General features: G+C 40.2%; 1 protein-coding gene across 24 annotated transcripts in view; it reads left to right on the top strand.

Moving 5' to 3' along the window:
- The window catches only part of PARPBP (PARP1 binding protein), a gene marked incomplete at both ends in the record, with an annotated part of 51,801 nt that overhangs the window by 27,356 nt on the left and 10,609 nt on the right, over nucleotides 1-13,836 (top strand). For 14 of the 24 annotated variants that reach the window (XM_080706537.1, XM_080706534.1, XM_080706553.1 and 11 more), the window contains one exon: nucleotides 11,884-12,067. The exons of the other annotated variants lie outside the window; for them this stretch is intronic. In XM_080706537.1, coding sequence (XP_080562663.1) covers nucleotides 11,884-12,067 — 184 coding nt within the window. The remainder of the gene's footprint in view (nucleotides 1-11,883; nucleotides 12,068-13,836) is intronic. 24 annotated transcript variants of the gene reach the window in all.

Genomic DNA, 13,836 nt, shown 5'->3' with positions numbered 1-13,836 from the left:
TCCATTACAAAGAAGTAAATTTGAAAAGAGGGTTTTCAAAATGACCTATAGATAGTGACATCTTCTGAACTCGCAGATACTGTCTCGCCATTTCTTCTGAAATAACAGATATTTATTATTTATTTATTTATTTATTTATTTATTTATTTTTTGCGGGTCTAGGGACGGAACCCAGGGACATTCTACCTCCAAGCTACACCCCTTGTCCTATTTTTTTATTCTTTATTTTGAAACCGGGTCTCACTGAGTTGCAGAGGGCCTCACTAAGTAGCTGAGGCTGTCCGTGAACTGCGATCCTCCAGGTCTCAGCCTCCCGAATGCTGGGATTACAAGTGTGCGCCACCACGCCCGGCTGATATTTAATTTTAAAAAGTATTTTTTTGTGTGTGAAGCAATATGAATGTATTTTGTTAAAGTCAAACGGAACCACAGCTTAACAATTTAAAATAGCCTTCCAAAGGAAGACTTTGAATGTTATTTTTAAAAATGTTTGGTTTTTTTTGTCTCCATTTAGACCAAATGTTTAGGCAGCTATTTTTGAATTTTCAATTCTAGACGCTACCTGTTAACTTCCTACCGTAGCCTGTGAGGGTTTGCAACCCATTTGCCAACCTCCCAATACTTCTCTGCTCTCCCCAGACCTCTCACGCACATCTGTTTCTTCATTCTTTGCTAGAGTTGTTGGTTATATATCGTATTTTAGAACTTAAATTATCATGACTGTAAACACTGGCTATGGTTAAGCTGTATGATGACCATGACTTGACTTTTTTTGTTTTTGAATTTGTGCTTCGAGTTAATTGTCGTGCGCAGTGACGACTCTTACACGATCTTCCTCAAGCAGTTTTATTACCCCAGGTTCTTGTACAGTTACCATTCCTCTTTAATGCTCTCTCACCGCCCTCTCAGGTAAAAACAACATCAGTCTTCTATCCTCTCCCTCATCACTCCACCAACCCTCTTCCGTGGCACTCTACGTCTCTGCTACAGCACACACCGGTCACAGTGGTGGCTTTGTGAACATGTCCGTCCCAGCTCGGAGCCCAGAGCAGTCCGCCAAGAAACTGCTCTTCCTGTCCACCAACCCTCTTAGCTCCTTCTCCTTCTCCTCCCGCTAGGGCATGCGCGCTTTTTAACCTTCTCCTGGGCGGGCAGGTGGTAGCACGAGGCGTTACGTCACTAATTATCCGTAAGGCGCCTGATAGGGCTCACTGCGCAGGCTCAGGGCACCGCCAGCCTCGTGAGCCTCGTGACTTGGCTGCAAGCCCAGGCGCCATCTTGAGTCCATGCTGGCAACAAGCCTGGGTGCCACCTCGGTCCTGCCGAGTGGGCCCCGACATATCTCCCTTTTTGTTTTATTAAAATAAGGCTCGGGATCGTGCCTGTCTTAGGTTGCCGACCCTCAAGGACCATTCTTACCCGTCATTGGGAGAACAATAGCATGATTGTTTCCCTGTCTTAGGTTGAAAGGTCCCGGGGACGATCTTACCCGTCACTGACTACCGATCCAGCATACTGAGCCATACATGGGGAGATAAGCCAGCTTCTAGGGCTGCCAGAGCTTGCACCAATATGCGCTGTTGTTGCAGTGCGCGTTGTCGAGTTCGCCTGATATATCCAACCATGAAACATCATGCTACCACCAGCAAGAATGCCCAGAACGCCATGCCACCCCAGTCTTTTAAAAAACCCAATGTTCCGTGTATTAAGTCCATTCATTGTTGTACTGTGGCGACTTCCACGCGGGTAGAATTAATTGCAGCGATGGATGCTCATAGCTCAATCATGGTGTGTTCAAATTCACGGCTCCAAGTTCCTAGAAGCGTCTTGCTTAATTGACGAAACAAATTGCCTGCATGGGAGAAATTCTGATACTGCACATACGTTATACATATAGTCCAGATAATTGAGCTTGCTGAGCCATGCCAGCAGCCACATGTGAGGATAGAGCATTCATAGTGGCTGCAATAACTGCCACGGCCACAGAGGCCACAATTACAGCAATAAGAGCAGAAATTCCAAAGTCTCCAAGGATGCATAGAAGCATAGCAGAAAGTCAGAAAACAGGTATCAATAAAACAACCTAAACTATCATTAACCAAGGTAAAGGAAGAGGGAAAGTAGAAATAATTCCCCAAAGATCTTAAAGAAAACAACTCATCTCTACAGTACCAAGCAGCAGTTTACAACTCTTACGTTAGGAACTAATCTTCTGACCTATCCTTTACACATTAGGCGCCTTTTCCAACTAACCTCAGGTGTCTTCCATCTATGGTGGCGGATTAGGAGAGGGAGTCGAATCAGGACCAGCCCGATTCTCTAACTTGCTTACACTAAAAAATATCCTCCTTAATGGAGCCCCCTTTGATCGGGGAAAATACAACGCTGTCCCTCGCTTTTCCGCGAGCCTCGCTTATCCGCGAGCCTTATTTACTAAATATCCTCCTTAATGGAGCCCCCTTTGATCGGGGAAAATATCCTCCTTAATGGAGCCCCCTTTGACCGGGGAAATAACTTGCTTACACTAAAAAATATCCTCCTTAATGGAGCCTCCTCCTCCCTTTTCGGAGTCAAAGGAGTACTTACCAGCCGGCTGCCCGGGACTGCCGAGGTTCTGATCAAAGCGAAGTCCCCGTACGGGCCACCACTTGTCGTGCGCAGTGACGACTCTTACACGATCTTCCTCAAGCAGTTTTATTACCCCAGGTTCTTGTACAGTTACCATTCCTCTTTAATGCTCTCTCACCGCCCTCTCAGGTAAAAACAACATCAGTCTTCTATCCTCTCCCTCATCACTCCACCAACCCTCTTCCGTGGCACTCTACGTCTCTGCTACAGCACACACCGGTCACAGTGGTGGCTTTGTGAACATGTCCGTCCCAGCTCGGAGCCCAGAGCAGTCCACCAACCCTCTTAGCTCCTTCTCCTTCTCCTCCCGCTAGGGCATGCGCGCTTTTTAACCTTCTCCTGGGCGGGCAGGTGGTAGCATGAGGCGTTACGTCACTAATTATCCGTAAGGCGCCTGATAGGGCTCACTGCGCAGGCTCAGGGCACCGCCAGCCTCGTGAGCCTCGTGACTTGGCTGCAAGCCCAGGCGCCATCTTGAGTCCATGCTGGCAACAAGCCTGGGTGCCACCTCGGTCCTGCCGAGTGGGCCCCGACAGTTAATAATTATCTACCTTTTCCTTCTGCTTTGCTTCCTACATATTTTCTATCAATTCATTATCAAGCTTGGCAGTAAAACGATGTCATTTCTTGCTAGTATTGGGGCACCTACCAGTCTGTTTCCTCTTGATGGCATTCCTTCTGGAGAGCCCCCGTTGACCCTATTCTCTCTATACCTCTGCTTGCTGGGACTCTGTTAGACTGTTGTCTGTGGCACTTTCTCATCACCTTGTGAGTAGTTTTTGCCTCTGTCTTGTTTCCTATATGATATGACATTATTTTTAATTGGGAAGCCCTTTATTTTGCTCAGATAGCTTTCTTATAAAAAGTAAATGGGAGAAACTTTTTTATTCTGTACTCACATTTTACTATATACGATCTTATAACATGTTTCATTTATCTAAGATTATTAATTATATTTAGTTGAAAGGGTATTTTATCTGCTTCTTGGACGGTGTTTGTTTCATCTAGTTTAAGTGTGTTATAGTTTATTAGTTCTTTATTTTTCCCTCTTCCATGTTAGTGTTCCTAAGATGCATGGTGATTCTGCACTGCTCTTTCATATTTAAGAACGAGGCCCTATAAGGCTGATGAGGGGTTGTGTACAGAGGCCTTACTTAATGCATGATGGCCATTTGCCCCTTTCCATTGTAGGTCTTTCTTTGGAGCTTTAACCCAGATATCCAGAGGCATCCTTCAATCTCTGAAGCTGTCCACGTGGCTGGCAGTACTCTCCTGGGATCTGGAGTAGGGCAAGTTAATGCAGAGTCTCACAGTTTAATATGTAGAACTTTAAGCAGCCTCGTTGCTTGCGGTCCCGGCTGCCCTGGGTCTGGAGCTCCCCTGGCTTAGTTTCTTTAGCGTACTCCTGCTTCCCGTGCCAGCGTGTGAATGGCACGTTAAGGTGCTCAGATGGGAAGAGGGGTCTAGGGGTGATGTGTTCCCCATATAGATGACAACTCACTCTTCTGTGTTTGGCTCCACCTTAGCACGCCAACACTATTGTCTTTAATTTCCGAGATTCTTACTGATGTCCCTCTTAGCGGTCACTTGGGTTTTAGCCTTCTCTGTTCCAGGCAGTTAGTTTCCACTTGGGCATCTGCTTTCACCTTCTGTACTTTCATGAAATGTCTCTGCCAGCATTCGCTGTCGTATCATCTCTTTTCCTGTTCTCCTCTTCTTTGAAAATTTAAAGTTATTTTTTTGTCTTTTCTAAGAGGTTTTGGGAGAAAGCCAAGATGTGCATATATGCAATTCAATGTAATTTGTTATAATTTTGGGAGAATTTCTGGCTGGAGAAAGTGATCAACAGGGTAGAAATGTGTTTGTGCTTACGGTCGTGTAGGGTGAGGGAATAGACTTCTTCAACTTAGCAGCCATTTATTTTAAGTATCTTTCTAGCATAATTAACTAAGCCATCATTTGGGGAAGGCCCCGGAGAAGTGGGTGTCTAAACAGTGAGTATCTTCAAGTTGATGTCTAAATTATTTACTTGAACAATCTTTAGTTTCTTGTGGTGATTTGATGTCTTTGGCAGTAAGTATACATTCATTTTATAATTTGAAATAGAAAAATTATTACATAACATAAAAACATATATCCTAATTTTGCAATAATAGATGGAAGGGTGTGTAGAAAGAAATGCATTTTACCCAGGTGGGATAAGGATACCACGCATGTTCACCTGGGTGGATGTTAACAGTTGAGCCCAACCTTGAGGGTAGCCTTCAAGTTAGCCACACTTGGAGAAATGGATAACCTCTTAGGCTGTTGCCCCAGTGGCGATTCATTTTGTCTTTTAATTTCACCCTTTGTCTCTACTTGTACTTTAATCACGTCTACATAGGTTATAAAATAAGAAAGCAACAAACCATCTTTTCTGTTTTTTTCCAGTTTCTTCTTCCTTTTACAGCTCAGATTCTTAAAAAAAAAAAAAAAGTGCTCCTCTTTTTTCTCCCTTCCTGTTTCTAATTATTTGATGTGTACTTCTCAGTAGGCAGTAAATTCTTTGAGGGCATATTGGTTTTCTTCACTAATATTCCTTGACTCTAGCAGAATTTCTAGCCCAGAGTAGACACTCAATATTAATTTTCTTGTCTATACTTGACTGACTCATACTCATTCAAATTTCTCCCCTACCCAAAGCTCCTCTGCCAGTGTTATAGTCTTTGGACTCTTTTGAGCTCACTGATTTGATCACTTTCTCTGGAGAACTCCCCCCCCCCATAGCTTCTATATTGTTATTCTCTTTTTTTCTATTTCTCTTAGAGCACGTAAAGATTCTTTTGAATCTTTATCTCAGTGCAATCCAGACTTCTGAGTTTCAGAAACATGTTTTCCACTATGTTTGAGGCGGCACCTCAAAGCCAACTCAAACTTCACCTGTCCCAAACTGAATATTCATCTTCCCTTCCTAACATGATAAGGTCTGTCGGTCTGTCTCCCTCTAGCTAACCAAGCAGAAATGCACAACAATACCCCAAAGTCTTTTTCCTCCTCTCCAGCCCTTTGCTCACCAAGAGCCATCAACAGTTTTTTTTTTTTTTTTTTTTTTTTCTGGTACTGGGGATGGAAACCAGGGGCATTCTACCTCTGTAGCTCCTATCTTATCTCCAGTTTTTACAGTCTGTTCTAGACTTTCATCCTCTTGGTCTGGACTTCTTCACCTGTCTCTGAGTTGTGCCTTCTGCCATCAATCTGGTGTTCCTTCATCCTGTTATTCTCATTACTTCAAGAGTGGTCTAATGAAACAGCAAATGCTAATCTTATGATTAAAAAATTTCCCTGATTCCATATTAGGTACAGGGTAAAACTCCAAGAATCTCAACATGATATGCAAAATTATATACTGTGTAATTCCTGGCCCCTCTCACTCTGGTCTCTTTAATCTTCATTCGTCAACCTTGTAACATGGAAATAAAATGTTTTTAACTCTTGTATTTGGGGATATGTTTGTACTACTTATAATAAGGGAGTTACAATAACCCTTGAGTCAAGGAAGAATGGGATCTGACAGGGAAAAAGAAAAAAAAAGTATTCTCACACTCATCACCCCCTGCCAGATTTTCCTGAGGCCATTTTAGCTCTAGTTTCTAGATGCGTTTCTACATTTTACCAGTAGGTGCCACCATTAAATGCATACTGCGCTGAAACCTGAAAAGGAGGTTCCAGGTTATATAAATTAGTTCTTATTGTTTTAGAAGTTTAAAACGTTGCATTTCAAGTTTACTCCACAATTTTAAATGAAAATTTGCATTATACATTGGACTAAATATACACTTAAATAATGTGAAATCTGGTTGAAAATTTCTATTTTAATTGGATGTTAAACTTTTAAAAATATTTCAGAAACATTTTCTATACATGTTATGTGGTGCCTTTAGTCACAGTTATTTTTTTAACTATATTTATATTTGCTTCTCCATACTTAAATCAGTGTGTTGCAATTATATATCATAATGAAGTTCAAAGTGATACATACTTGCGTGCACACAGGACTTGGTGTATTCCACCCTATGCCCTCACGCGTGTTAGCGAGATTGGCAGTGATTATCTACATATATGATGGCCACATTTAATTTTTAAAGGTAAAATTTATTTCAGTAAATAGTTGTTAAATCCCTGAGTATCCCATAGTAAAATGATATGCTTAGTAAGATGGAGACTCATCAGTAATGACAACGAAGTATTGCCCGTCATTTGTCTGTATTATTCTAGGTGCTCTTTCTGGCTGCTTTGCTTCGGGTCTAGCTTGGGGGATTTATTGTGCTTTTCATTAGTGGCCTCATTTTTCTCTTTCTACACCCAGTTTGGAGTCAGGAGCCGCAGTTCCCCCTCTCTCATCTCAGTTCTTCTAATGTTTATCCAGAGTAGCAGTGATGTATCTTCTGGAAGCCTTCCTAGGTATCTCCTTTCGTCTTCCTTTTCATTCAAATTCCCTCTATACTTTAGGTGTCTTAGTATATCATATGATCAGTTCTGACCTTTGAAAAAAAGGTTTTATTCATTTTGTGAACCCCGATGTTATGTTGTCATTTGAATGAAAACTTCTGGAGTTTTCTAGGCTCTAGAAGCAAGAGTTGGAATTAAGCCCCTCTGTTGACAAGCAGATACTAAAAAAGAGCTAACACTTTGCTCTAATACCAATTATATAGCAATAAACTAGCCATTTATAGCATTAGTGTTTGGGGTATTTTACCAGAGGTCAAAATGTTAACTTTGGGAAATATCTGAAATATAAGTCTTATAAATTTTTCCTAAATATGATTCTGTCAAAAATTATCTTTAAATTTTAGCATTTTTATTTCTATAGAAGGAATGAGAAAAGGAGGACAAGGGTGACTTTCTGTGTGTGCGTGTGTGTGTGTGTGTGTGTGTGTGTGTGTGTGTGTGTGTGTGTTTGTGACTTTGGATGGAATCCAGGGACATTCTGCCTTTGAGCTACACCCCAGCACTATTTTATTTTATTTATTTATTTTTTTTGGTGGTACTGGGGTTCCTGGAAGCCCTTCTACCTCCGGGCTACACTCCCAGACCTATTTTTACATTTTTATTTGGAAACAGGGTCTCCTAAGCCAGCGCGCGCTGCTGGCTTTGAACCTGCGCGATCCTCCTTTCTCTGCCTCCCAGCGCGGGGATTACAAGTGTGCGCCACCACGCCCGGCGCCAGCACTATTTTTTTTAACAAGATTTCACTAAGTTTCTCAGAGGCTCACTAAGTTGCTGAGGCTGGCCTGGAATCTGCAACCCTCCTGTCTCAGCCTCTCATGTACTGGGATTACAGGCATGTGCCACCACACCCAGCCAACCCTCTTTTTCATAAGATTAATTCCCAGAAAAAACACATAGTGCTCTTTATGTTTTTATTTTAACTATATTTTATCCACCTTTGTCTTTTTATTTATTTATTTTTAATTTTTATTTTTATTGCGGGTCTGGGGATGGAACCCAGGGGCATTCAACCTCCGAGCTACACCCCCTGCGCTATTTTTTATTCTTTATTTTGAAACCGGGTCTCACTGAGTTGTGTAGGGCATCACTAAGTAGCTGAGGCTGTCCGTGAACCGTCATCCTCCGGTCTCAGCCTCCCGAATGCTGGGATTACAAGCGTGCGCCACCACACCCGGCTCACCTTTGTATTTTTAAATAAAAATCAAGGAGGAAAAAAACAAAGAGGAAGTTCATGAAAAAAAATGTTAGAATCTACTCAGATTTCTGATTACAAAAATGATAGGATCACTTGATTGAAGCTCTCATTGATAATAATTAATTGGTAGTGATGAATAACATGTTTGTAAAATGCTTTTTTTTTTTTTTTGAGGTACTGGGGATGGAACCTAGGAGCACTCTACCTCCGAGCAACACCCCAGCCCTATTTTTCATTCTTTATTTTGAAAAAGGGTCTCACTAAATTGCAGAGAGCCTCACTAAGTAGCTGAGGCTGGCCATGGACCTGTGATCCTCCTGTCTCAGCCTCCCAAGTACTGGGATCACAAGCGTGCTCCACCACGCCCGGCTCAAATGAGTCTGAAATGCATTGTTGAACAGGTAAATGTAATGAAAATACAGGTCAGAGGATAGATGAAAGGGGAAAGCTAGAGAGTCAAGTCAAAAAGGAAGGACAGCTTTTATTTTGAAAACATTTTCTGAATTTGCTGAATTCGAGGTTCTATTCTTATAGACTCTCAAGTGTGAGTTAACAAAGCCCAGAGACTCCCCAGTGTGCGGTCTGATAGGAGCACATAACTCTAGAGGACTGATTCCTCAGTGTAAAGGTGAACTAAGAGAGTAAGGCTTGAATTTGATAAAATGCTTTCTACAAAAACCTAGCTAACTGTAAAGTGTTTTAGCATTCAATTTTTGATTAAGGTAAGAATTCATGCTAACCTCTCTCTTTTTTTTTTTTTTTTTTGTTTTGTGGTACTGGGGATGGAACTCAGGGACATTCTTCTATTTTTTAAAATTCTTTATTTTGAAACAGGGTCTTACAAAGTTGCAAAGGGCCTCAATATGTAGTAGCTGAGGCTGTCAGAACCGTGATCCTCCTCTCTCAGCCTCCCAAATGCTGGGATTACAAGTGTGCACCACTGCACCACCATGCCCAGTTTCCTCATTGTTTTGTTTTTTCTTTTTTGGTGGTACTGGGGTTCCTGGAAACCCTTCTACCTCCGGGCTACACTCCCAGACCTATTTTATATTTTTATTTGGAAACAGGGTCTCTTAAGCCAGCGAGGCTGGCTTTGAACCTGTGCGATTGTCCTCTCTCACCTCCCGAGTCCGGGGATTACAAACATGCGCCACCACTCCTGGCTGCTTTTTTTTTTTTTTAAACACAGTATTAGGTATTTAATTCAGGTTAATAGAGAAAGAAAAAAGATAGGAGATAAAATAATTGCAAGGAAGCAATATAACTATTTTATTATAGTAGGATTATATATGTAGAAAAGTCTGAGAATCTAAAAGCAAATTATTAAAATTAATAGTAGAGTTTAATAGTGTTCTGTATATAATGTCAATCAACAACAACAGCAAAGGATTTGTTTTTCTCTAGTATCACTAAATTGGAAATGTTTTGAAACAGTAGCTTTAAGTCTCGAGTAACTCTAATAGAAGCCACATTGGCTCCGGAACCTTGCATAGTTCAGGCTGGATGGGAAAGTTTCTGGTTGCTCTGTCCCACCTTGCTGTTAGCCAGGGCCTAATTTTTTCATGAGGTGTCTCCCAATTTACATTTTCATAAAAACCACCTACTGTGTGTGTGTGTGTGTGTGTGTGTGTGTGTGTGTGACTAGAAATTGAACCCAGGGGCTTTCTACCTACAAGTACATCTTTGGCCCTTTTTTTTTTTTTTTTTTTTATTCTTCATTTTGAAACAGGGTCTCACTAAGTCTCAGAGGGCCTAAGTACCTGAGGCTAGCTGCAAACCTGCAATTTTCCTATCTCAGCCTCCCAAGTATGGGGATTATAAGCGTGTGCCACCATGCCCAGCCACCTACTTTTTAAAATAGTGCAGCTCTCCAATGCCCTTCTTGGAGATGCTAATTCAGTAGGATAGAACCTGAAGTTGATGTCTTAAACAAAGTTCAGTACGATTCTGATGATGTGGAAACTTTGGGAGATACCACTCTAATATGCTTTAATTATATATTGAGTTCTGTGATTTTTTTAAAACTTTCTTGTTCTATATGTACCAGCTATTTTAAGTGTGATAATCGATTTTCTTACACTTGTTAGAGAGCCTAGCTGTGCTCTAAGACACAAACCCTAGCAGTGAGGATGAAAACTTCAGTCCATAAGTTTTCTTTAAGCCACTCTAATAGAAAGTTTAGTAGCACACACGAGGCGGCAAGTGGCAAAGCTGGCTGCCTCCGTGCTCAGGCAGCCTGGCTCCATGGTCAGCCAGAGCAGGTTACCATTCAGCCTTTTCAGGAGCACTTAGAGGGATCGGGATCCCATAACTTCAAAAGAGAGTCTTTATTGTGGACCTCAAATTTCCTTTTTTTTTTTTAAATACACCTTTATTAGTGCATTATAATAACAACACAATGAAATTCAGAGTAATAGGGACACACATACACACAGCACTTGTTGACCATCCCAGATCCTACCCTGCACTGTCCCCGTCCCTGAATATATTAGGATTAGCACTGATAATTTTATGGCATACATAGCTTCAAGGAAACCTCTGTTGTTTCAAAAGAAAGGATCTTGAATGCTGTCCATTGTAGCCCATTTTTCAAGGTTTCTAGCTCTTTCAGGCACTTAAGGTTTATTTGCCACAGTTCATTTTTAAAAAAAATTTTTTTTTTCTCAGAATGGGCCAAGATACTTCCTCCTATGTATTTTTCACATTGGCCATAGGTCAGTCCTCTAGAGCAGGAGCTGCAGCCCAAATTCTTTCAGGTTCAGGCTAGCTATAAAGAAACATTTCAGGTTTTAAAAAATACTTCTCAATTGGCCATAGTTGGTTCAAAATCTCAGGTTTACTTTGGATTAGCACCAACCTGTTTAATTTCTTCTTCATATATATTAGAATCTAGGGACATCCAACTTCTAAGCTGTACCCTGAGCCCTTTACTATTTTTTTTTTTTTTTTTTTTTTACTTTAAAACAGGGTCTCACTAAGTTTCTGAGGGCCTTGCCCGACTTGCTGAGGCCTGCCTTGAACCTGAGATCTTCCTGTCCCCGCCTCCCGAGTACTAAGATTACAGGTCTGGACCATAACATTCAGCTATTCCTTGTGTTTTTAGTCAAGCTATTTAATATTCATGTGACTCAGTTCTCTCGTTTGTGATTTAGGGGTAATACTAACTTATTGAAATAATTTTAAAATTAAAGTAATATAATGATCTAGGTATTCAGTAAGAAGTAGCTGTTTTTGTTATCTTGGTAATAGCTAGAGATGCTTATTTTTTAGTATAGTGCTGCATATAATTGGATCTGATTTGTTATCCTATTTCATATGTGAGTAAAGTATTTACCGTCAGCTTTCAAAGTAAGTAGTAACTTGTTGAAATTACTTGCTTTTAGAAAAACTTAAAAAATTTTGTTTTTAATGGTTGTCATCTTTATCTTAAAGCTTTACTGTTTGATTTATGAGATCAAAGCTATAGTCTTTGAAAGGTGTTGATTAATGATGCTGAGAATTATGTTTTTAAGCATATAAGTGCATTGTCATTTGCAATACTATTATAATGGCGATCATATTTCTATTTTCAGCATTGCAGGGAGTCGAATACTGTCAGTGATAAAGATGCAGCTGGTTAAAGGCCAGGACAGCGGGAATCCTTTTTATAAAGCAATAGAGGAAGTTGTTCAGGATTTGGATTTGAGGATTAAAAATATTCTCAATTCTCAACAAGAAGGTGTACCTGTTAGCACCACTGACATCAGTCCTGCACGGGTAATGAGCTTTTTATTTTTCATTGTCCTACTATACAAAACATTCTTCTGTTTATTATAGAAATGGATTACTGTTGCTACTTAAGTCAAAAGGATGTGTTTCCTGTGCTCTAAGATGTTATTGAAAATTTATTTTTTCAATAGGATTACACTCAGCTTGGATAAATCATAACATCTCTGGGCCAAATTGTTTATATTTGTAAAAGTAGGATATTGAATAATCTTCAGTATTTTCTACAGCATTAGAAACTTATAATTTTTAATGAGGATTAAGATGTTTTGTGATATTTTTCAATAACTACTATTGTAATTTTTTCATTTATTCAGATATGAAATAAGGGACTGAATTTTAACCCCCATATTAAGCTACACGCTCCACAGGACAGCAGCGGTCCTGTTTGAAATGTTTTTACTCAGCGGGTTGCTTTTCTTTTATTGATTTCTATAATGTCTTACTTTCACCTCCATTCCCAGCCTACCACAATCCAATGCTCCCTATACCTGGAAATCTTTTAGTTTTATATTTCTGGAACATCTACTTATTTCTTGATTTTCTTTTTTTCCCAGTTTTTTTTTTTCTTGAAAGAAAATATGTATTATAATGGGGAGTTTGATTCTGAAAGATTCAGTATTTCTTACAAGGCAGTAAGCCAGCCTGTTCTTTGCTCTGGAAGGGAATATTATTACTGTCTTCTAAGATATCTGCTATACAAACATCTTTGAAAAGATAGTCTGGTGCCGGGCGTGGTGGTGCAAGCTTGTAATCCCTGCTCATGGGAGGTGGCGACAGGAGGATCGTGCAGGTTTGAAGCCAGCCTTGCTGGCTTAAGAGACCCTGTTTCCAAATAAAAAAGTGTAAAAAATAGGTCTGGGAGTATAGCCCAGAGGTAGAAGTGTTTCCAGGAACCCCAGTACGACAAAAAAAAAAAAAAAAAAAAAAAAGAAAAAAAAAAGAAAGAAAGAAAGAAAGAAAGAAAGAAAGAAAGAAAGAAAAGATAGACTGGAATCAGGTGTGCACACTTGTAATCCCAGTATTTGGGAGGCTAAGACAGGAGGATCACAGGTTTTTGGCCAGCCTCAGCTACTTAATATGGACCTTCTCAACTTAGTAAGACCCTGTTTTAAAATAAAGAAAAAAAGGGCTGGGGTTATAGCTCAGGGATAGAATGCTCCTGGGTTCAATCCCTAGTACAGCCAAAAAAAAAAAAAAAAAAAAAAATCTAAAAAAAATAATTCATTTTATCTGCTCATAAAATATACAGAAACATGAGATACACATGGGACATTTCCTCTCTACAAGGAGAAAAAAATGACAACTACCACAATTTAATATGTAAAATAATATGGGGCCACAGAAGACTCGATATCATTCTATTTTAGTTTTTATTCACCTATATATACATGTACATATATTTATTTATCGGTGCATTGTAGTCATACATCTTAATGGGGTACAAGATAGTAGAGGCATACGTGCACACATCACTCATTCAGTCCTTCCCCAATTCCCACCCCACCCCATCCCCTCTCCCTCCTTCTCTCATTTGGCTCAGTAATTGACTTTGATGGGTTTGTGAATGTACATCGTGTGCATTAGGGAGTATCCCTCTTTCCCCCTCCCATACCCTTCTTAGGTTGCTTTATTTTCTCATCTGTGGTTTTTCCTTCTTCATCTAGAGTTCCTCCTATGACCCTTTTTCTCCCTAGCTTCCGCATATTAGGGAGAGCATCTGATTTTTTACTTTTTGTGACTGACTAATCTCAATTAGC

Source organism: Muscardinus avellanarius (assembly GCF_963383645.1).
Source record: "Muscardinus avellanarius genome assembly, chromosome: 11".
Classification (NCBI taxonomy): Eukaryota; Metazoa; Chordata; class Mammalia; order Rodentia; family Gliridae; genus Muscardinus; species Muscardinus avellanarius.
The sequence above is the reverse complement of the archived record's forward strand: the minus strand, read 5'-3'. Positions and strand labels throughout refer to the sequence as shown.